Genomic DNA, 22,050 nt, shown 5'->3' with positions numbered 1-22,050 from the left:
CCCGGTGGCTGCAGCACCCGGAGTAGTCACCACCAGGCTAGGGCTCATCAGCCTGCTGCCCCGAGCCCGTCCTCCTGCTGGGGCCCTCAGCTGCCTTTCCCCCTCCGCCCCGTCTCCCTGTCTCCTCCATGACACCAGTAGGAGCGTTTGCCTCCCAGGACCGTACTGCAGCCCCTGAGCAGCCCAGTTCTCCTCTTTAGCTGGTGGGCCCTGGGCCCAGGGTGCCAAATAAACCTCACCCCCAGGAGGGAAGGATAATTCATCACCCTCCAGGCCGTGTGGCCAGGCCACCAAGGACCAGCAGCTCAGGATTCAAGATTAGGGCACTGAGGTCTCAGGCTTAGATGCAGGCAGCCAGGGGGTGGGCGTGGGCAGGGGAGCAGTGTCAGCCGTGGAAATGGATTAAACAAGGACAACTGGGCTCTCAGCAGATTCCCCAATAAACCACTAAACAACTGTATCCACCTCCTCCCCTGTTCTCTGGAGGGGAGCCCAGGGTCACAGGCAGAAAGAAAAATCTTGGGCAGCTTGGTACCCACCCCACCCCCCAAAGAGCACTGGACCGGGAGTCAGAAGTCATGGGTTTAAATCCCAGCTGTGACACTTCCCTCGGCAAGTTAGTTAAGTTCTCCAAGCTTCAGCTTCCTTATCTGCAAAGTGGGAGAAACGCCGGCCACCCCGTAGGGCTGCAAGAGGGTTAAACTAGGTAACAGCCCATGACCAGTGCAGGGCCAGGTTTAGAGAGGATGCACAATCCCTAATACCCAGACCTCCCTTCCCGTCTTCCACCCCAGCACTCCCTGCAGGACAGGACAGACTGACATGGACAGTGGTTTTGAAACTGGGCTTCTCGGAGGTTCCTCGGAGGGCTGTGTGAGACGGAGGGCAGGGAAGGGGTGCAGGTGGACGGCTGCTCACCTCTTCTTCCTCCTTTTACATAACTGCACCTCACTTTGATGTTTCTATCCTGTCCCCCACCCCAGAATAAGTCACTTTTTTAAAGTTTTGCTGCTTAACTAGTAAACGATACTGGGAGTAGATCAGGAGTGGACACGTTTTTTCCACAAAGAGTCAGATGGTAAATACTTTAGGCATTGAGAGCCATAAAGTAAAATCCAGGATATTATTATTTATTGTTATTAGTAGTAGTAGTAGTAGTAGTATTTTTGGCCCTGCACCATGTGGGATCCCAATTCCCCAACCCGGGATCGAATCTGCACCTCCTGCACTGGAAGCGCAGAGTAGGTACTCACATAACAAAGGAGAAAACTAAATTTCCACAAAATTTTAACTGACGAAACTCAAAATATAATAAGAATTGCATTTGTCTTATTCTGTTTTGTTTGTTTTTGGTAATACAGGTCTGCCATGAGAAGAATGGAATTGCAGGGGCGGATAACAGTTTGCTTAATTGGGGTCCAAAGTTAGTGTTCCAACCATCAAATCTATTGCAACTGGTCATCTATAAAACCCATTCTTTCGGTGTCTGTGACCACCTAGAGGGGTGGGAAAAGGAGGGTGGGAGGGACGCTCAAGAGGGAGGGGATATGGGGATATATGTATATGTATAGCTGATTAACTTTGTTATACAGCAGAAACTAACACAACATTGTAAAGCAAATATACTCCAATAAAGTTAAAAAAAAAACACACACACACACTTTGTAAAAAAAAAAAATTCTTAGCTCCAGGGCCATTGAAAGTAGGTGGTATTGACTGTAGGGCTATAGTTTCCCATCCCCTGGACTAGACAATGTCGGAGCCCTTGCAGGTTAAAGTTCTTGGGCTTTAAAGCCTGTTGAAGGCTGCTCTGGGGGCTAGAGCAATCTCCAGAAGAGAGACTCTGAAGGCTGCAGCATCTCCTCTGTGGGAGGCTCTGGAGGGCTTCATATGGCCTCCCACCTGCACTGCCAGAGCCCTGGTGCTTTACTGCAGCTGAGGTGATGGGTACCTAAGGCCCTAACTCCCACCACTGGCCGCAGCTCTTACCCCTCACCTTGGTCTCCCCAGCAAGGGAGAATACAGGGAAACCAAGCTCTCGCCTTCGCCCTCAAAACACACTTCTCCCCAAGCACCCCCTCTCCCAATAGCACCTCACAGAAAACCTTCTTATAGAACCATTCCAGGGAATTCCCTGGTGGTCCAGTGGTTAGGACTCTGGGCTGTCACTGCTGAGGGCCCAGTTTCAATCCCTGGTCCGGGAACTAAAATCCCACAAGCCACGTGGCCAAAAAAACCCCACAACATTCCAGCCAGCTTCTAAAAGTAGAGACAAAGAAGTGGAACCCTTTGCCAGAGTTCTGGGGTCCCCCCTCTACCTCTTGGGGGAGGAAGGCAACACCATCCGTCTACAGGAAGACCTCTGCCTCCAGTCCTGATGGGGCCTCATTTTCATCACTTATAAAATGGGAATGATTATACTTGCCTTACCTGCCTTGTGTTGCTATCAGAACTTCAAAATATCTATGAAAATGCAATAGAAACACCATGAAAAAAGGTAAAGTAGCACAGAGAACAAGATTTGGAATTAAGGGAGAAGCACAGAAGACTTCAACCACTTTAAATTTCTCCACAGTGAAAATATTAAGGTGTCTTTACAAAACTCTTAAACTACACAAAAATAATGAAAGGGTATTGGCAAAGCCATAAGGAAATAAGCACATGCTGGTGACCTGGTAAACTGGTTCAGTATTTCTAGTTTCAATCATTACACAAATCAGCCATAACCTCTGACCTTGTATTCCACCTCTGAGAATACACTGGCAGAAATAATGCAGAGAGGAAATTAACAAATATGTTCACAGAAACACTTATTTTTAGTAGTGAGAAACAATAGGGAAAGTTTAGTAAATTGGGGATGTTTATATAGCAGATTATTATGAAGTTAATGAAAACATACGGACTGTATCTATTTGTTTTAAAAGGCCAGTATTCTTCAAAAATATCTTGTCATGAAAGTCAAAGAAAGGCTGAGGAACTGTTTCAGGTTAAAGGAGACTAAAGATATACGACAAGGAGATGCAGTATATGATCTTCACTGGATCCTGTTTAGCAGGGAGAAAAACTGCTAGTTGGGGGACTTCCCTGGTGGTACAGTGGTTAAGACTCCAAGCTTCCAATACAGGGGGCCCAGGTTCAATCCCTGGTCGGGGAACTAGATCCTACATGCATGCCAAAACTAAGAGTTCGCATGCTGCAATTAAGGAGCCCGCCTGCTGCAACTAAGACCTGGCACGACCAAATAAATAAATAAAATATTTTAAATAAATATATAAATAAAAAACACTAGCTGGGGAGTGGGAGGTACAAACAGTTGGGTGTAAGATAGGCTACAACGATGTATTATACAACACGGGGAACATATCCAATATTTTGTAATAACTGTAAATGGAGTTTAACTTTTTAAAATTGTATAAAATTTAAAAAAATTTTTTTTAAAGAACACTAATGGGAAAATTGACAAAATTGGAACAAGAATGATAGCTTAGATAAAAATATTGTATCAGAGTGAAATGTCCTGAATTTGAAAGTTGTACTGTGGTTATGAAAGAGAACGCCCGTGTCCTTAGGAGATGCATAATGAAGCATTGAGGATAAAGAGGCATAGTGTCCGCAACCAACTCCCAAACGGCTCGGAAACAATAATAGGTAAGTAGGTAGGTAGATAGGTAGATAGACAGAAAGAAGGAAAGGAAAGAAGAAACTGAAGGAAAGAAAAAGAGGGAAGAAAGGCAGGAGGAGAAGGAGAAAGTGGGGAAGGAGGGAGACAGCAAGGGAGGAGGCGACAAAATGTTAAAACCTGGTCTGTCTATTTGGGAGGATCAAGTCCACCTATTCCTAGAATAGGATATACAGGAGTTCCTGTATATGAAGGATATACAGGAGTTCTGTTAGTCTGAAAATGTTGCTATTAAATTTGAAATTATTTTGAAACAAAAATATTTTTCGGTTATACGGACTCTGGGTACATGGAAAGGCAAACATAAAACAATGTTGAGTCAAAAAACAACACAATGCAAAATGTACAGGCTGGCGATATATAAGTAGAAAGGAAAGTGTGTCCCGTAGATACAGGTATATAACGGTTTCAATTATCCTCACATAGGACCTCCCTCTCGCTCTTACAATTTTCATAATGCAAACTGAGCTCAATGAGACCGCTACCTCGGGGCAAGCAGTTTGCACCATGTGCCAGCTTCTGACTGAAGCATGTGCAATGCAGCCACTTTGTTTGAGTGACTTTGTGCTTTGTTCGCCTGACAATGGGTGATAAAGGCGCCTCCCTCCTTCCTCCAGGGCCTCTGTCATCCAGGGCCCCTGCAGTCGCCTGTCCTCCTGGCAGCTCCCTCCCTTCAACCCTCTCCACGCGCCCTCTTGCCCAAGCCCGGGCCTGCTGCTTCTCAGTCTTCGGCAGAGCCCTGACCTTGAGGTGGTTACGTGCCATCTCCAGGATTACACCGTGAGGAGCTGCCCCACACAGGGTGACAGCTTCCTCCGCTGAACAACTGGCACATGTTTGGGGGTCCCCCTATTAGCTTGTGGCCTGTTCCAACGTCTCATTTCATTAGCTTTGGAGGAGAGTACCCCTGTGCCACAACTGAGCCCTAACCTCTTCTAGGGTAAGGCCTGAGCCCTAAGTCTCCTCTATCCATCACGGTGCCCAGCACCCAGTGGGTGCCTGGGAAGAGTCTCTGGACTGTGACAATGAGTACAGACGTGCACTTACACATCCACACACGCTCACTCACGTTTTGGAAACCACTGGCTTGTCTGGGGCGCAGCTGTGGCCCAAAAGACCTCCTTGCCACTAACACCAAGCTGAGGGCTTCCTGGGCCTGGCACAGACAAGCTCGGTGTTAGCAGTCAGAGCTTTTTTGGCATGAGTGACCAGCCGCCACTGTAAAACTTCTCTGAGCCTCAGTTTTCACAACTGTGAAGTGGGAATGTGATCCAGCTCATACTGTTCCAGAAGATGGGAAGTACTCGGCACAGATACTGACATGAGGGCAGAAGATTCTTAACTTAGGTCGGTCACTTTCACTTTCCGGCAGCAGGAAATATAAGCATGTGTGTGATCAGACAAGCATGAGAATCCCAGCCCAGGGAGGCAAACAGGGCTCTGACTAGAGAAGTTTCTGGCTTTTATTTCTGACTTTCTCTGAGATTTGCTGTGTTGCACGAAGTGGAATTTCCCACTTGCCTTCTCCTTGATAAGGTAGGTGGTCTGTATTTCTTGAGCCAGTTACCTAACATTTTGGAGACTGAATTTCTTCATGTGTAAAATGGGAATAGCAGCTGCTTCACAAGGTGCTACCAGGATTAAATACAATAATGTGTGTCCACTACTATATATAAAATAAACAACAAGGACCTACTGTATAGCACAGGGAACTATATTCAATATCTTATAATAACCTATAATGGAAAAGAATCCGAAAAAGAATATATATATATAGCTAAAATCACTTTCCTGTATACCTGAAACTAACACAACATTGTAAATCAACTATACTTCAATTAAAAAAAAAAAAAAAAAGAGTAATGGGGACTTCCCTGGCAGTCCCGTGGTTAAGACTTCGCACTTCCACTGCAGGGAGCCTGGGTTCGATCCCTGGTCGGGGAACTAAGACCCTGCATGCTGCGCGCGGCAGCCAAAAGAAAAAAAGAGTAAGAAGAAAAAAACAATGTGTGTCCAGGAAATGGAGTGTGTTTTGTTTCTCACTTTGTGTTTGGGGAATCCTGGACGTTCGTTCATTCCAAGGCCTATGGGAGCTGGGGGCTTGGCTGAGTTTTTGGAACCAAGGCAGGTTCCAAACAGCTCTGCAGTTAACTGTGGTGTCTGTGGGAGTTGAGCGCTTATCAAGCGTAAAAGGCCTGGGCTGGACGCTATTGGGGTTGTGGCAGGGTGGAGGGTGTGGTGGGGAGGTGGATAGGGGCAGAAAATGAAAGGATAAAAGATAAAGTATGCAGGAGCCCAGCATGGAGGACGCTGGGTCCAGCAGGGAAGATGACCAGGTGAACCTTCTGTGTAACATGAGGTATGATGACATTAGCACTTAATAGAGGTGTGGGTCCAGAGTAAGAGGTAATACAGTCCATAGAGGGGGTGTGGTAGAGGGGGTAGGTGTAGAGGGAGTGGGTCATGGCAGGCTTTGCTAGGAGAGATGGCATTTGATCCTGACCTTGAGGGAAAAGTTTAATTTTTCCAAAAGTGAGAGAAGAGCGAGAGCAAAGAGAAATCACAGAAGATTTGGGGACCTCTGGCCTCTGTCCCAGTGCTGCCGTGATGCTCAAAATAGGAGAGCAGTTGCGGACCTGCCTTCAAAGAGTTGACAGGCCAGCACAAACAAATGTGAGATAGGCCTAATCTCATCACTAGTCATCCCAGGGCCTGAGAATTTCTCCTGCTCCCCTTGGTCTAGGCAACCTGCCCCCAGGAGCTTAGCGCTTGAGGGAATGTTAACTCTGAGCACATGCAGGCCTCAAACAGACACAAAAGAGGAGAGGCTGTGTGGACATGAGAAATAGCCATAGATAGATTAGAAGGTAAGACTCAGAAATAAAAACAGTTGCTAGGTTAAGGCTGCTAATCTTTTGTTGGCTTAAACTGTCTTCTTAAATGTTTTATTTAAAAAAAAAAAACTTTCCTCCAAAGTAAGTCTCATAGATCTATATACTGTAAAAAGATATTCAATGTATTTCATTAAGTGAGAAAAGCAAGTTGTAGATTGTTCTGGTCGTATGATCCCATCTGGGTCTACATTCACACTTGCTTTACTTAGACTAAGTTCTGAAGGGCAACAGAAGACAATTATCATCAAAGTCTACCTGTGGATGTGAGACTTAGAGGGAGGACAGAGGGAGTTCTACTCTAACTGTTCATAAGTTTATGACATATGCCATGCATGACTTCTACAATAAAAAAATTTTTTTTAATTTAAAAAGAAATAATAAAACCCCCTTCGCCTCCGAGTTCATCTTGGAAACGCTTTTTCCCAAGGACAGAGACAGGTAAATCCAAACACCTACTATTATTGTTTTCTATAGAGCTTTGTGGCTAGACTGGGCTATAGAGCCCAGCCTGGGTACACCTGAGCTCTATACGTTTCCTGGAGGTTTTTTGTTTCTCTCCCAAAACAAGTTGCTCTGGCTAAGCTGCAGGTGCGGTGGGTGATCTTAACCGCAGAGGACCCCATTGGGAGACTCAGGTCTGGCAGGCAGCTGTCCCAAGGAATTCCTCAGCCTGTTTAGGAAGGGTGAGGCTTGAGAGCAGTGGCTCCTTCCACGGCCCAAGGCTCCTATCCCCATAAAAGGGGATTCTGCAGGTTAAGTGCCTAGCAGTGTGCCTTGCACGTGTGAGCCTCCTATACGTAGCAGGGCTTCTGGCCGCTATCTTCTCCAGGGGAGCTGGGGAGGTTATGATGGGATGTGTGGGGTCATGAATGGTGAGATAGGCTCCCTGAGAGAGATGAGGGCTGTGGATAAAAGTTGAATTTACATATAGAGAGGTGTTCCTCTGTTTAAACCAGCACAGTGTAGTTGAAAAGCTTCTTTAAGTTTCAGCTCCTGGATTGCTGGCTCTGTGACTTTGGACAAATCACCTCCCTTCTCTGGGCCTCACTTTTCTTGTCTATAAAATGGAGATCTGGACTAAATTCTTGTTGAGATCCAGTTCAACAGTAATATTTTATGATTTTATGTCCATCTAATAATTTAAAAATCTAAGTGAAGTAATGTAGGTATAGGAAAAAAGAAACCACTGATCATTATATGCTGCTTACATTAAATTACCTTGTACCCTTAGACACACAGTAGTCATCATTGGGCCTATCCACCAGCACCCTTCCCCGGGGAACATCAATCCTTCCCAAATGCTTACCTTTCTGACTCTGACCCTCCTACCCTACCCTCAAGGTCAAAGAAAAAAAGACTACCCTACTATATATTCTCCCCCACTCCCCAAAAGCAGTAAAATTAAAGAGAAAAATAAGTTTGTGCTTTGTGGGTCCTTATGGTGTGGTAGCCAGAGCCCTAGACTAGGAGTCAGACCACCAGTGCCCACCCTGATCTATCACCTGTTCACCGTGTGACCTTGGACAAGTCACTTCCCCTCTCTGGTCTTAGCTTCATCTATAAAAGAGGGGTTAGATGGGTTTCTCTTTATGAGCCTTGCTCTGCCCTACAGTGGCTACCCAGGCTGAGAGAGGCCAGAAGCTGCAGGCCAGCATTTCTCCAACTGTTCCCAGAAACAGCTGACAACCTCCAGCATCCCCAGCAGGCTGGGGCCGAAATGTGAGCCAGAAAATCAGGTGAGATGCGCAGGGCCAGGTGGGCCCCAGCCGTGCCCCAGACTCTCAGGCCAGGGCATGATGTCCACATCCAAAGCTGGATTCTGCAGCTTTTCTCACAGATGTTCTCTTATTTGTAGGATAAGGACATACAAGGCCTCCAAAGGCATCAGAAACATGCCCTTTGGGGACCAGACCAGGGCAGGGAGTGGACTTAAAGATTCCCTGTTTGTTAATGTATAGTTTTAGTTCAGATACAATATACCTGCAAGAAAATGTACATATACAAGTATGGCTTAACATACTTTCAGGAAATTAACACATCAGTGAAACAGGTACCCAGATCAAGAAATAGAACAATACCTGTCCCCCAGAAATCCCCCTCATGCCCCCTTTCAGTCACTAGTCCCTCAAGAATAACCACTGTTCTGATTTCTAGCACCAGGGATTCATTTTGCCTGTCTTGAATTTGACACAGATGGAATTATTCCATATGGGCTCTTTTGAATCTGGTTTCCTTCGTTCAGCATGATGTTTGTGTGAGCTCCATCTGTCATTACAGGTAAAAAAAGGAAAAGTGACTCTCACTCATTTTCATTTTTGCATAGTAAGGACTTAAGGAGGAGCTAAAGTCAATGAGACAGCCCTGAGTCTAGGAGAGGGTGCTCACGGACAGCCGAGGAAGCAGGTTTACATAAAGCTCCTCCCAAACGTAAGAACAACCCCTCCTGCTGTTCCTCCTGCAGAGACCCACACTGTCCTGCTGGGAGGCTCTAGAAGTGGGAGACGGGGCCTTGACACCCAAACTTACTTCAAAGGCCAGAAGCTCTTGTTCACTGAACACCTCCTGTGCCCAGCTCTGTGAGGGACACCGCAGACTCAGCATCCCATTTAATCCCCACAACCACGAGGTAGCTACTGTTATTATTCCTATCTTACAGGTAAAAAATACTCAGGCTCAGAGAGGTCAAGTAAGTTGTCCTAAGGTTGCACAGCTAGGAAAGGGACCCAGACCTCAAACTGTGTGTCCCCAAAGGCCAAATCTCTCCACCAGTCTGTGTTGGCAGAGAGCTCGCAGGCTGGGTCTGGCCTCCTGCTATATATCCGACCTCATCTAGCACTGCTTGCCCCCAGCTCGCGTTCCACGGCCACACTGGCCTCCTGACAGCAGCTCAGGTCCCAGGCTCTCCCCACCTCGGGGCCTGCATCCACGCTGCTTCCCCTGCCTGCGTATTTACCCTCAGCCACTTCCTCAGAGCAGCCTCCCCAGCCACCCAGGGCAAACTACATCCCCTATTCTCTCTCAGAGCATCCCTCTCTCTCCTTTCATAGCCCATCACACGCTCTATAGTGACTTGTCCTTTTGTGATCCCTCAATCACTTGTTCCCAATGGAACACAAGCTGCAAGAGGACAGGAACGTCGATTTTGTTCGTCGCTGCCTTGGACAACGCCTGGCACAAGGTACACCCGCAACAGTGTGTTACATGAAGAAAAGAGAGGAGGAGAGACAGATAGCACTGCCGCTTCTGAAGTCCAGCAGTCATCTGAAGGCAGCTCTAGTTCCAGCCTGTTTATGGCCCCCGGCAAGACTCTTCCCCTCTCTGAGGCTCAGTTTCCTCAACTGTCCGATGAGGGTCTTGGAAGAAAGACCTCTAAAGGCCTTCCAGCTCATCGGACCTCTAGACCAGCGGTCCCCAACCTTTTTGGCACCAGGGACCGTTTTCGTGGAAGACGATTTTTCCACGGACGGGGAGGGGGGATGGCTCAGGCGGTAATGAGAGCGATGGGGAGCCGCAGACGAAGCTTTGCCCACTTGCCTGCCACTCACCTCCTGCTGTGCGGCCCGGTTCCTAACAGGCTGTGGACCGGTACCAGGGGTTGGGGACCCCTGCTCTAGACCACAAATCCTAGGACGACAAGCCATTCCAAAGGCCTCAGACCTTTGCTGCCTCTTACTCACCCTATGTCCAGCCAGCACCTTAGAACCTTACAAAAGTTGCAGGTACCGGGGGGCGGAGGGGAGGTTCCTCCAAGGCTCCCCAGGCTGTGAGGTACCTGGGGCCTTCACACCCTGTTGTAGATGGAGGACCCCAGAGCATGAGGTCTCTTCCAGTTCTAATAGCTCTGAGGTATGGAATGGGGGAGAGACAGGACTAAGAAGGAATAACAGATGAATTCCACGGGAAACGTCTACTTCCTTCTTCAGAGCCCAAGCCCCGCCCCCCCAATTCCTAACTTCTCAGCTCACAGCCCACCCGACATAATCCCATCCAACGCTGCCCTTGTTATGTGCACAGCTGCCCCTACAGCCAGGCTGGAGCTCCAGGAGGGCAAAGACTCCCCGTGTCATGCTCATCTCTGTACCCAGGGCACTTAGCACAGACCCTTACACACAGGACATGGCCAACATGGGGCCATCGAATCAAAAGCCACTGGTAGGGCCTGCCAGGGTCTGTGGCTAAGGGTGCCACTTTGCCCCCGGCATCACCAAGTTCAGGAGAAGCGCCCGAGGCGAAGAGGCCCTCGCTTCTCACTCAGAGGCAGAGTCCAGCTGACCACCCTCCAGCCTCTTCCCAGCCCTTCACAGGCCCCGGATTGCCAGTGGCAATGGCCCAGACAGAAGGCTGAGGAATCTCCCCCTCTGGGACACTCTGGGACTCTGCAGACACTTGCTTCTTGACCCATCCAGCCAAGCAGGACAAGCACTCCCTAAACTTGAAGAAACCGCACTTTCTTCTTTCTGGCCTCACCACGCGGCTTGCAGGATCTTAGTTCTTAGTTCCCTGACCAGGGATTGAACCCGGCCCGGCAGTGAAAGCACCGAATCCTAACCACTGGATCACCAGGGAATTCCCATAACTGCACTTTCCATTCTTCTCTGAGTAAGGCTCCTCTGGCTTTGAAGTTCTTTCTAGTTTTTTTTTTTTAAATAAAAGTACCCAGTGACCCAACTTCTAGCTATCTATCTTAAGGAAACAGTCAAAAACAGGATCAGAAATGTCTGTTAAGGGATGTTCACTATAGCTTTAGCAATGAAAATTTAAAAAAAATAAATGGAAACTGCATATTTTTAACAGTAGGGGAAATGGCTGAATAATTGGGGCATGCATATACAAGGGAATATAAAATTGCATTTAAAATATTTAATGACATGAGCAAACCTGTATGATACATTAAGATGTAATATTTAAAACTGTATTAAAACACTAACCTATAAATCCAGTGTGCTTAAAATAAAAGGAAATAAACATATACATATATTTGCAAAAAATAAACAAAAGAGAAGAAAAGAAAGTAAGAGAATTAGTCCTGACACAGGAGCTCTTTAAAGGGAAAGGCTCCCGTTGTGCATCATGGATACAGTGAAGGTCCTGAACCCCCAGATTTTTACTCTGCTGGGTGTGTGGAGGGGTTGGGCCGGGTGTACTGCAAGTATGTGTGAGTGTGCAAGAACCATGTGCACTAGAGAGAGCATGACAGGTGTGCAGGCACAGACTGGACGGGCCAGACGTTGGCCATGTCACTTGCTGGCTGAGCAACTTGCTTAAGCTCATTGGACCACAGTTTCCTCAAGAAAAATAAGAGTAAAAATAATTCCCATTTCATGAATTGTTGTGAGACTCAAACTCCAAGATTGGTGTTCTGTAGTCATTAAAATACCACCCGAATACTAGCAGTTGTTACAAATGAGAGGCAAGAAGAGAGCTTCAGAAAATCATTTCTCTCCAGACAGTAACTACTTTCAGATCTGAGTTTACCCCTGTCTGTGTTGTGGGTTTAGCAAACCTGAAAATGCACCCAATAACTCAGATCTGAAGAACCTTCACAACTAGGCTCATGTGGCTTGTCACTCAATCTAAAGCCATTTTCAGGAGGATGATTTCCCCTCCCATTCAGGCTCTGAGCTTACAGAACAAAATCCTGAGAGCTGTGGAGGGACTTCCTTGGTGGTCCAGTAGTTAAGAGTTCATGCTCCCAATGCAGGGGGCCCGGGTTCAATCCCTGGTCAGGGAACTAGATCCCACATGCTGCAACTAAGAGCCCACGTGCCGCAACTAAGACCCAGCACAGCTAAATAAATAAATAAACGTTAAAAAAAAAAAACACCTGGGAGCCACGGAGAATCCCAAGTGGGATTCGGAGAAGAAAACCAACAGGTCATATCTCAGTCCAGAGCCTGGGGAGGATTTTGGGAGCAAAGTAACAGGTACAACAAGAATCATTTAGATTTGCCGTTAACTGTCAGCCAGGTTATACTGAAAACACAGAACTCAGCAATTCTAGTCCTTTCTGCTGGCAAGTCTCCATTTCCAGAGAGATGATTCCTTGCAGAGGCACCCATGAAGATGAATAAACCTCAGGACTGTTTTTAAAGCTTCCCACGAGTCCTGTGACAAGCCCATGACCTACAAGATCTACTGACCAGTACACCTCTCACAGCCACTTACCTCCCCAGCTCCTCCCCGATGTCATAAAAGTCCTCCACCTTCTCCTGCTTGAACGTCTCCATGTTTGGGCTCCTCATTGAGGCCTGGAGCCTACAGCCCTGAAACATGAAAAAACCTGAGGTTAGGACAGACGTGTCAATTGGTACCAGCCTGAATCTAGGCCCAAAAGTAATTGGCTGCCTGGGAGCTCATAATTCAAAGATAACCCACAGCCCTCATTCCTCAAGAACAGCCTTGATCAAGCCTTTCCTCACCTGTGACCAATGATGTACCATTCTTATTTGATTTATATTAATCACATTTGTTAAGGAGACAAAAATAGCCCTCCTCACTTCTTCAGATCTGCTCTGAACAAGTTCAGAGAAACAGGACCATGGGCAACTTCGGCAATTTGTTCTCATGAAATTCAGGTCTACTGAGAAAAGAGGCAGCTGTGATGCAGGAAAAACAGAACTCGTTTTTGAGTCAGAAGTTCCAGGTTCAAGTCCCACAGTTGCCTACGTCATTTAAACTGCAGAGTCTTAACTTCCTCATCTGTAAAAGGGATTAGTACTGTAAACACCACTGCAAATCAGGAAATTAATTTTATAAACCACAAAATGCAGTAGAAAGGTAAGGGATGTGCATGACCTCAGCTCCTACAGGCGCTGTGCCACCCAACTTGGAGTCTGAACTGATTTCAAACTCTCTCTCATCACCCTAAGGGAAAGATGCCTGGGAGTGGTGTGACAAATTACAGTGGGCACCAGGAGTTAGGAGCCTGAGGTTCTAGGTGCAATTTTGTCCACAACTAGCTCTATGGCCTCATCTCTTGTCAGCGGGAGGAGGCTGTTTCCTCATCTGTAAAATGGAGCTAACTCTGCCTACCCAGGGCACCTTAATGAGAACCACAGGACTACTCTGAACCACGCAGAGCACCCACCACTCCACCAAAAGAGACGGTCTGCATCCTCCCTTGGGATCCTCCTGCCCTAAGGAGCTCACCCATTCCTGGGACAGCCACATGCCACCCTGGACAGCACCCCGAGGACAGGGCCCAGGACACAGCCTGCACATCACAAAGATAAAACCAGCTACCTGTGGATGCATCTTTCAAGAGTCATTAGCAAAGGCCTCTCGGAGCTCCTTTTGGCTAGTGCTGGCAGCTTTTCTTCTGCCTGGCAATCAGAGGCCAACCACGGCCGGGCCCCATGAACCCCCAAAAGACTGTTTTCACCAGGCTGTGTGGAGGCACCATTACCTAAGGGCACGTCTCATCAGTGCCAAGTGGCTGAAGCTGTTCTAACTCTCAGGTGATGTATACATTTCACCCTCTTTCCTCCACCTCTGCCCCCTACAAACCAGAGCTCTGGTACCAACATGCCACCTGCCTCCCTCCCTTCCATCGAGTCACACACATCCCTGAAGACCTCCAGGCAGAGCTGGCCTGGCTCCCAGGCCTTACTCTCAGGGCCACCTGCCAACCTCCTGCCTGTGCATCACACATCCTCCTCCCTGCTTGGTCTTCACTCCATGCTCATCCAGGGCCTGGCAAGCATGGAATCCTGAGAAAAGCAGGCTCCAGGATCCCCGGTTCTAGGCTAATCTGGGTGTATATTAGCCATGTGACCCATAGCACGTTGGCACCCTCTCTGGGATTCAATCCCCCTCCTCTGTAAACTGGAGTGATCACGTCTATATCACATACTTCACACATCCACGTGAGGATCCATTGTGATAAGGACATAAACTGCTGGGCAAATAAGAACGATGATTATTATTGTTATTTGACTCATTCCAGGCCATTGTTTGTGTTTTTGCTTCCCATAGCCATTGAGGCACCAATTCTGTTCCCTTCTGAGGAAAAGGTACTGGGATTCTCCTGGCAAGTTTGGCTTGATCAGAGTCAGAAGTTTGGCCCCCTTTGCCCCCAACCCCCATTCCTGGCAAACCTCCTGAGGCTAGCACTGAGGGAGGGGGCAGGACTGCTATCTATCGTCATCTTTTTGCTGAAAAAATACTTCCAAATAAACCATCTGGGTCAGATCCTGGGGGTGGAGGTGACAGTAGCTACTAATTTCCCACAGCTAGATGGAAGCAGAAAACTCCAAAAAAATTCTGTTGGCAGATACCCTGAGAACGGTCCCAGGAACAGCTATGGTCCTCCATTTGGCAAGAGGCCAGTTGCATTCGCTATCGGGAGCTGAGCTGGATTTGAAGAAGCCCCACCTCCCCAGAAACAATGAGCCCCTGCCTTGTGCTCCACATCCCGAGTGATCAGAACTTGGGGGCCAGGGGAGTCCCCTAAGCTCAAACCAGGCTCACCAGTTTGGCCTCAACTCACCATTTCAGCATAGCCCCCTCCCCCATAAATCCTATATTACAGGCAAAAGTAGGCCTTTCCCATTCCCCCAAAACTTTCACCCCTGCCACACCCAAGCTCAAGCTGGGCCCTTTTCAGGGGGTTGGGGGGTGGCACCTGGAAAGCCCTCCTAGCAAAACTGTTCCCTTCCCACAAAGCCAGGCTCAAATGCTACCATCTCTATGAGCCTCCATGACCCTTTTTCTTGCCAAAACAGATTAAAACTCTCTTCCTCTTTAAATTCCCAAAGAGTGCTCTTTACACATGTTTAGGGTTAGAGCTTATCACGTTCTGGCTTATTTCATAATCTATGTCAATGTGTAACCCAGAGGGAGAGAGTACAGGTTCCACAGGCACAGAGGCCTGGGTTCATATCCCGGCTCTGCCACTTACTAGCAAACAGCACAAGACAACTTTTCTGGGCTTCAAATTACTTACATAGGAAATAAGTCTAGACAATGCCTAGTGTTAGTGAATATCTGGAGAACTTTCAAAACTGCTAGGGAGAGTATACACTGGGACTGCTTTGGAAAACTATTGGTCAGTTTCTACGGACCTAAGAGAAACACATGCGGATGTTTTCCAAAATGGTCCACGTAAGAACGTTCACAGCAGCACTGTCAGTAATCACTAAAAATTGGAAACAACCAAATGGCCATCGACAAGAATGGATAAATAAATTGAGTTATACCCATACAATGAAATTATTATACAACAATGAGAAAAAGTGAACTACTGCTCCCTGCAACAATGTGGACGAGACTCACAAACATAATGTTGAATGAGAAAAGCCAGACACAGAAGACGACAGACTGTGTGATTCCCTCTAGGTAAAACAAATCCATGGCGCTAGAAGTCGTAATAGTTGTCACGCCTCGGTCAGGGGTTGTGCCAGGAAGGGGACACAGGGAGGTTTCTGGGTGCTGACAGTGCTGCTTCTTGATGGTATGTACAGTTATTTTGTATGCAATCAAAATTTTACATAATTAAAACACGAGTCTGATATCTACTGGACAAATGAGATAACATATGTAAAGTGTTTTTCACGGTCCTTGGACGGTTCCAACAAATGTGAGTTCCCTCCCTCCTGCCTGTTGTCTTGGAGCCTCACGAGGGCAGGAGTTGTGACATTCTCACTTCTGTCCCCTTGCGGTAGCTGGTACACAGCAGGCACTCCATGAATGTTGGCTGATGTAAATTTAGTGCCCCAGCTGTCTTTCTCAAGGCTGCTGCTCAGAAAGCTCATCCGGTAGAAGCAGCTGATAACAACTCAAAGCCCCTTCATAACGTCCCTCCCCAAGATGAATTCGCATTTTACCAGTTTAGACACATGAAACCAAAGGGGAGACGTCCTGAGGTGGAATTACAGTCACCAGCTAGGACCCGGAGAAGGACCCAGAGATACAGGCATCTTTCCGGCCCTGAAAAGATGAAACCACATGGCAGAGGGCACAGCTACAACTTTTGGCCAGGGGCACAGGCCATCCATCGGCTCCAGACATTCCAAGGTTGAGGCCCATCTTAATGCCTACATTTCTCTTAATGGAATCTCTAGAATTCACATTCCTGCCCCCCAACCCTAATACTAGGCAACACTTCTGAAAGGTTAACACAGATTTCCCAAAACCTCACAGAAAGAGATCTGTAAGAACATCTAGGGGATTTTTAGACTCTGCTCAGGAGCCACCAGCATGAGGAAGGGGAGCCAGAGAAGTTCCACTTTATCTACACTATATGTTGGGGTTCCGAGTGAGAACTCATGGGTGGGAGGAGTTTGAAAACCACTGCTGTCTGGTCAAACCCACTTGTTTTACAAGAGGAGGAAACTGAGATCCAGATGGGGGGAAGGACTTGCTAAAAGTCACACAGCTAGCCCACTCCAGCTGCTCTTCCCCCAGCTTCTGTTGACAGTACCCTCAACCCTCCAATGGTGGCACGAGGGTTACGAAGTCGGTGGCCTCCTGAGGGACAACCTGGGAGGAGGCCTCCAGGGCTGGAGGATCATCCCATAAGGAAGTTTCAACCCTACTAAGCCCCTCCCCCATGGGCCCCAGCTCACCCTGCTGAACTCTCAGAGATCCTCACCCAGTGCAAGTCTGTGAAATGGGACCATGACTGCCCCCTCACACCCCCCCATCACATTCAGGAGGAGGCTGCCAACAGAAGGGAGGGGCATCCGGCATTACAGTGGCCCTCCATGCATTGGAGGCTTTGACCCACCCTGATCTCTGATGAGGAAGCTGGGGCTCTGAGATCAGCCACCTGCCTAAGCTGACATGAGAAAACTATCTTCCTGGTAAAGGTCCAGCTCCGCTGGGCAGCCTGCTTGGTCACCCCCCACATCTAACAACCAGGGAGGCCTTAGGGAGAGGGTCAGGGTCAGTTCAGGTCTTCTTCCTGCCAGTGGGAAGCTCACCCCAAGCCAGCACACACCCACTCAAATCCACACACCCCTGCACCCCCTGCCCAAGCCTCTCCCAAAGCTGCCGAATGGGGCCACTTCAGGTGCTAAAAACACATCTTGGGAGATGGGTGGTTTGGGGAAGAACAGGACTCCGGAGGAAATCGTGAAGAGGCCAACGTACCAGCACCCCTCAGTCACCAGGGCTCTCCCAGGAATACCTTACACAGAGGCAGCTGAGAAATACAATGTCAGAAACCACAGCAGAGGTCCCCAGCTGCCCCCCACCGGATTCTTGAGTACAAGGTGTCGGGGGCCACTCGCCCCCAGCGACCTTCCCACCTGCCAGTGAGGCAGCAGCTATGCATCCTCTCTTCCAGTGTGCACTCCTAACCTACCACCTGCCTGGCCTCAACGCTTACGGCCCTGGGCCTCCTCTCCCTCCCAAAGTGAGAAGCCTAATTTCCACCTTGCAGAGTTACAGTGAGGATCAGGCAGACCCACACATGCCATGAGACATCCACAATGCCTGAACCATAGTCGCGTAAACCGTTGACAACACCCTCCTATGCTGGGGTCGAAACCCCAGCCTGCTGCAGACCAACTGGCTGCCCCCCTGCCCACCCTAACTCTGCCCCAGCCCAGGCTCCCGACTGGGACCACAGCTTCATTCTGCCACAGAGAAAGCTGACTGGGTACGGAGCACCCTCCTCGCATCACCTCTTCGCAAGAGGGCGAGAAGGAGGTATGCGAAGCAGATGATGCTGAAAAGATCTGGGCCCTCTCCTCCCGTAAATCTGGGGCCCTCCCCCGCGTCAAGGGGTCCTAACTTGATGGAAGTCTGTCTCCCGTCCTCCCTAGGCGCCAGGTCTGCCAGCCGCTCCCAGCCGGTTCCTCGGGTCACAGTGCCAGACTTCGGAGCGAGCCCTAGGGGCCCAGCGGGCAGTCCCTGAGGTCCAGGGCCGGCCAGAGCACCCAAGGCCAAGGCCGGCCATACCCGGGGGGCGGCGTCAGGGACCGGGCCGCTGACTTGCCCCAGAGCAATTTGCCGCCGCTAGCCCCAGCCCCGAGCCGCGCGCCCTGTCCCGCCCGTCGAGCCCGCAGACGGGCGCTACTCACGGCGGGAGGCTGCGCGGCGCCGGGCGTGGAGGCGCGGTAGGCACGGGGAGCGCGGCCGGGCGCGCTGCTCTCTGCTCTGCTCCGCTCCGCTCCCTGCGCGGTGGGCGCCCGCCTGCCCGCAGAGCCGCGGATGAGCCGAGAGGGCGGGGCGGCCGGTCCCGTCCCAGGCGCCGGCTGGAGGCGCACCCGGAGGCCCGAGACGGCGCTCGGAGCGCCCCCTACCGGGAGTTCCCTCAGGACAGCTCCCGGGTGAGGGCCGACAGCCACCCTACCAGGTCGGAGCGTGCACCTCCTGGCCCCTGAGGTTGCCAGGAGAGGGGGCGAGAGCCAGTGGCAAGACCTGGCGTCTTCACGGGCTCTGCTGCTTACGTGATGTGTGGCTGGACAGGTCGGCTAACCTCTCCAAGACTAATCTGGAAACTAATTTAAATGAGCTGATACACTGGATATAGCCTGCCATGATCACTCAGAAAGTGGTATCTCCTTGTCCCCCGCTTCCACCATGAAAGAGGAATTCCCACCAGGGAATATGCCCCTTCCTCCCTCCCAGTCAGAGTGCTCCGACGACGGACAGATTCTTCTGGAAACCTCACCATCCACGGTTCACAGTGGGGTGGGGGCCGAGAGGGGGAGGGACACTTCCCTCCTCACCACCCCACCCCATCCCCTCATCCCCACCCCCACTTGGGAGCAGCCTGGCTTCCGTGCCCCCAGCCCTGCCTGGCACGTTGGTGAAGCCCCACATCACCCCACATCATCACATCAAGGCTTCCCTAATGAAAGACTTGGGAGTGGAGTGCTCCTCTCTTCCTTCTGCCAAAAATCCCGGGAGGAAAAAGGAATGAGAGTGGAGGGGGTGGTGGAAGGACATGGAAACAGAATGTAAGTCAAGTTCAGTGGTCTTATTTCAAGACAAGAGGTTGTTTAGGGAGAATAAATGAAGGCCCCTTCCCAGAGCCTCCATCCCTAATTCATCCAGGGCACTCCTCAAGACAGTCCAAGAGGAAAGGGTGATAGGTTCAGAGTCCTACATTTGGTTCAAAGCTCTGCTCTGCCGTTCCCGGTGTGGGTATAGTCTTGGGCATGGCGCCTGACCTTATTCTTCATCAGTAAAGTAGGTAAACACTCCTTACAGCGTCTAATGGAGCTATTGTGGGACTAAAATGAGACAGAATGTGTAAGATGCACCTAGAGGACCTCTACCTGTGTGAGCAAGCCCCCTGTCCCCTCTTTAGCCTTTCCCGACACTGGGGTACTGAGATGTACAGATCAACCAGCCCTCTCCCACTCCCCAGCTGACTGGTACTTCAGAGTCTGTGACAGCCTCTAGAAAGACCCCGGTGCTTCCTTGTTCATAAACTTGACAACATTCCAGGACAGTGCAGGCTTTGAGCCACCTCTCCCAAGAGCACCAGGCTACCTTGAGAAAGTAATATCCAAGACCAGAGGTGGCTCTCCAAGTCAGTGGCCACAGGAGGACAACCACTGGTGAGGTTTCACCAGCATAAGGAGGCCCTTCATCCTCAGACCATCCTCATACCTCCTCCCCCATTTCCAGTTATCTATTGCTGTGTAACAAACCACTCCAGCCTGTGGCATGAAACAACTCTGTTAGGCTCATGCCTTGAGGGTCAGAAACACAGAGAGTGCACGGCACGTATGGCTTATCTCTGCTGCACGATGTCTGGGGCTTCAAATGGGGAGACTTCAGTGGGTGGGAGTGACTTGAATGGCTGGGGACTGGAATCATCTGAAGGCTTCTTCCTTCACATGGCCGGTGCCTGTGCTATGATGAATCCAAGGCTGGGCTCAGGCGAGGCTGCGGAGCACCTACTTGTATCCTCTCCATCCCTTCCCCCTGAGTCTCATGCTTAGTACCTAATTTGCAGCCGCAATGTCCCCTTGCCCAAGGCAAAAAGGACATTCTTGAATTTGACACATGGCAAACTAGTCAGAGAATGTCGCAGCTGGAAGTGTCGCTGTCAATCATCCCATCCAGCCAGGTTATTTTTCAGAGGAGGAAACTGAGGCTCAAGGAAGAGAAGTGACTTGCTCAAGGTCACACATCTGGTGAGGGGCAGAGCTAAGATTAGAGCCAGGTCCCCTCCCCATTTGCAGTTTGGTGCTCTTTCCATTCTACTTGCCAAATGCAGTGCCTAGGGAGATACCATCTGGAAATGCATTTTATGCTTGGGGTGGAGTGAGTTCATCAGAACCTCACCTGAGGCTACTGAGCACTGAACATGGGACTGAGGTGGCAGACGGCAGGGAAGGGAAAACCCTGAGGGTGGTGGCAGCGAGGACACCTACTCCAGAATGAAGTCAGGAGGAGGTCCAGGGATTAAGTGCTAAGAATTACCTCAGCCTCAGTCCCTGCGTGGTTCCAAACGTCTCACCTGGCATTTTAAGGCTCCGACCTGCATTTTCCCACTGTGTACGCACATCCTCTTCCCTCTTGTGTGTGCACACCCAGCTTTCTTGCCAGCTTGGATTATTGGCTGTTCCTGCCTCCATACTTTTGTTTAAGCCATTCCATCACCACCCCCTCATCTCATCCTACAAAATCCAAACCATCCCTCAAGGGCCCTCTCAGGTGACATATCTTCCATGGAAATTTCCTCGAGCTGCCCTCCGGATGCCTTTCTCCCCTGAACCCTACCACTCTTGGTTTGTACCTAATTGGCATTCCCCTTCCTCTATTTTAGTTGTAATTAGTGTCCAGTTCATCTTTGTGCCCATACAATGCCTGACATTCCCAACCCAGTAAAGCCTGTTAAATTGAGTTACTAGAATGTAAATGTCACAAGGTAAGGGACCATAACTGTCTTGTTTTCTATTGTCCCCCAAGGGCACCCAAGTCCCTGGCACTTAATCATATGTCGGATGGAGAGATGTATAATTAAAATTAATAACTGCCACATATTACACTCCAGGAGTTCTCAGCCCTGAATGCACATCAGAATCACACTGGGAGTGTTTTAAAATCCTAATGCTCAGACTGCACCCCACACCGATTACATCAGAACCTCTGGGAGTGGGAGCTGGGCTTCAGTAGTGGTTAAAACTCCCCAAGTGGTTCCAATGCATAGGCTGAGAACCACTTTGTTCATGTCCCAGAGACCTGGGGAAACGAAAGCCTCCTCCATCAACCCACCAAACCACAGACACATCTGAGCACCTGCTTTGTGCAAGACACTCCCCCAGCCTATGAGACTGGTGAGTCACAGGAACCGGAAGCTTCCACAGGATGAGAAGACAAGCCCACGGGGAAGATGGAACCATGGGGGACACTAAAGGGCAATGAAAGTGGGGATAACCTAAGGCACACTTTGGCGCCTGGCAAGTTTACAGAGCCTACCAACCTGCTGACGAGGAGACAAGAGCCAGGACTGAGATGCTGCATGTGTGGGCTGGGGCAGCCGGCACTGGGGTTGGCATAGAGGATGCACGG

General features: G+C 49.5%; 1 protein-coding gene across 2 annotated transcripts in view; it reads right to left on the bottom strand.

The window, feature by feature from the left end:
* Positions 1-18,709, bottom strand: part of DAPK2 (death associated protein kinase 2) — a gene marked incomplete at its 3' end in the record, with an annotated part of 119,106 nt that extends 100,397 nt beyond the window's left edge. For both annotated transcript variants that reach the window (XM_079913266.1, XM_079913265.1), the window contains exons 1-2: positions 18,600-18,709; positions 12,739-12,836 (exon numbers count right to left, since the gene is read on the bottom strand). In XM_079913266.1, coding sequence (XP_079769392.1) covers positions 12,739-12,815 — 77 coding nt within the window. In that variant the 5' untranslated portion in view covers positions 12,816-12,836; positions 18,600-18,709. The remainder of the gene's footprint in view (positions 1-12,738; positions 12,837-18,599) is intronic.
* Between the last annotated feature and the right edge of the window lie 3,341 nt (positions 18,710-22,050).

Source organism: Stenella coeruleoalba, assembly GCF_951394435.1.
Source record: "Stenella coeruleoalba genome assembly, chromosome: 2".
In the NCBI taxonomy this organism is placed as follows: domain Eukaryota; kingdom Metazoa; phylum Chordata; class Mammalia; order Artiodactyla; family Delphinidae; genus Stenella; species Stenella coeruleoalba.
Note: the sequence above shows the minus strand (reverse complement) of the source record. Positions and strands in the feature narration are given on the sequence as shown.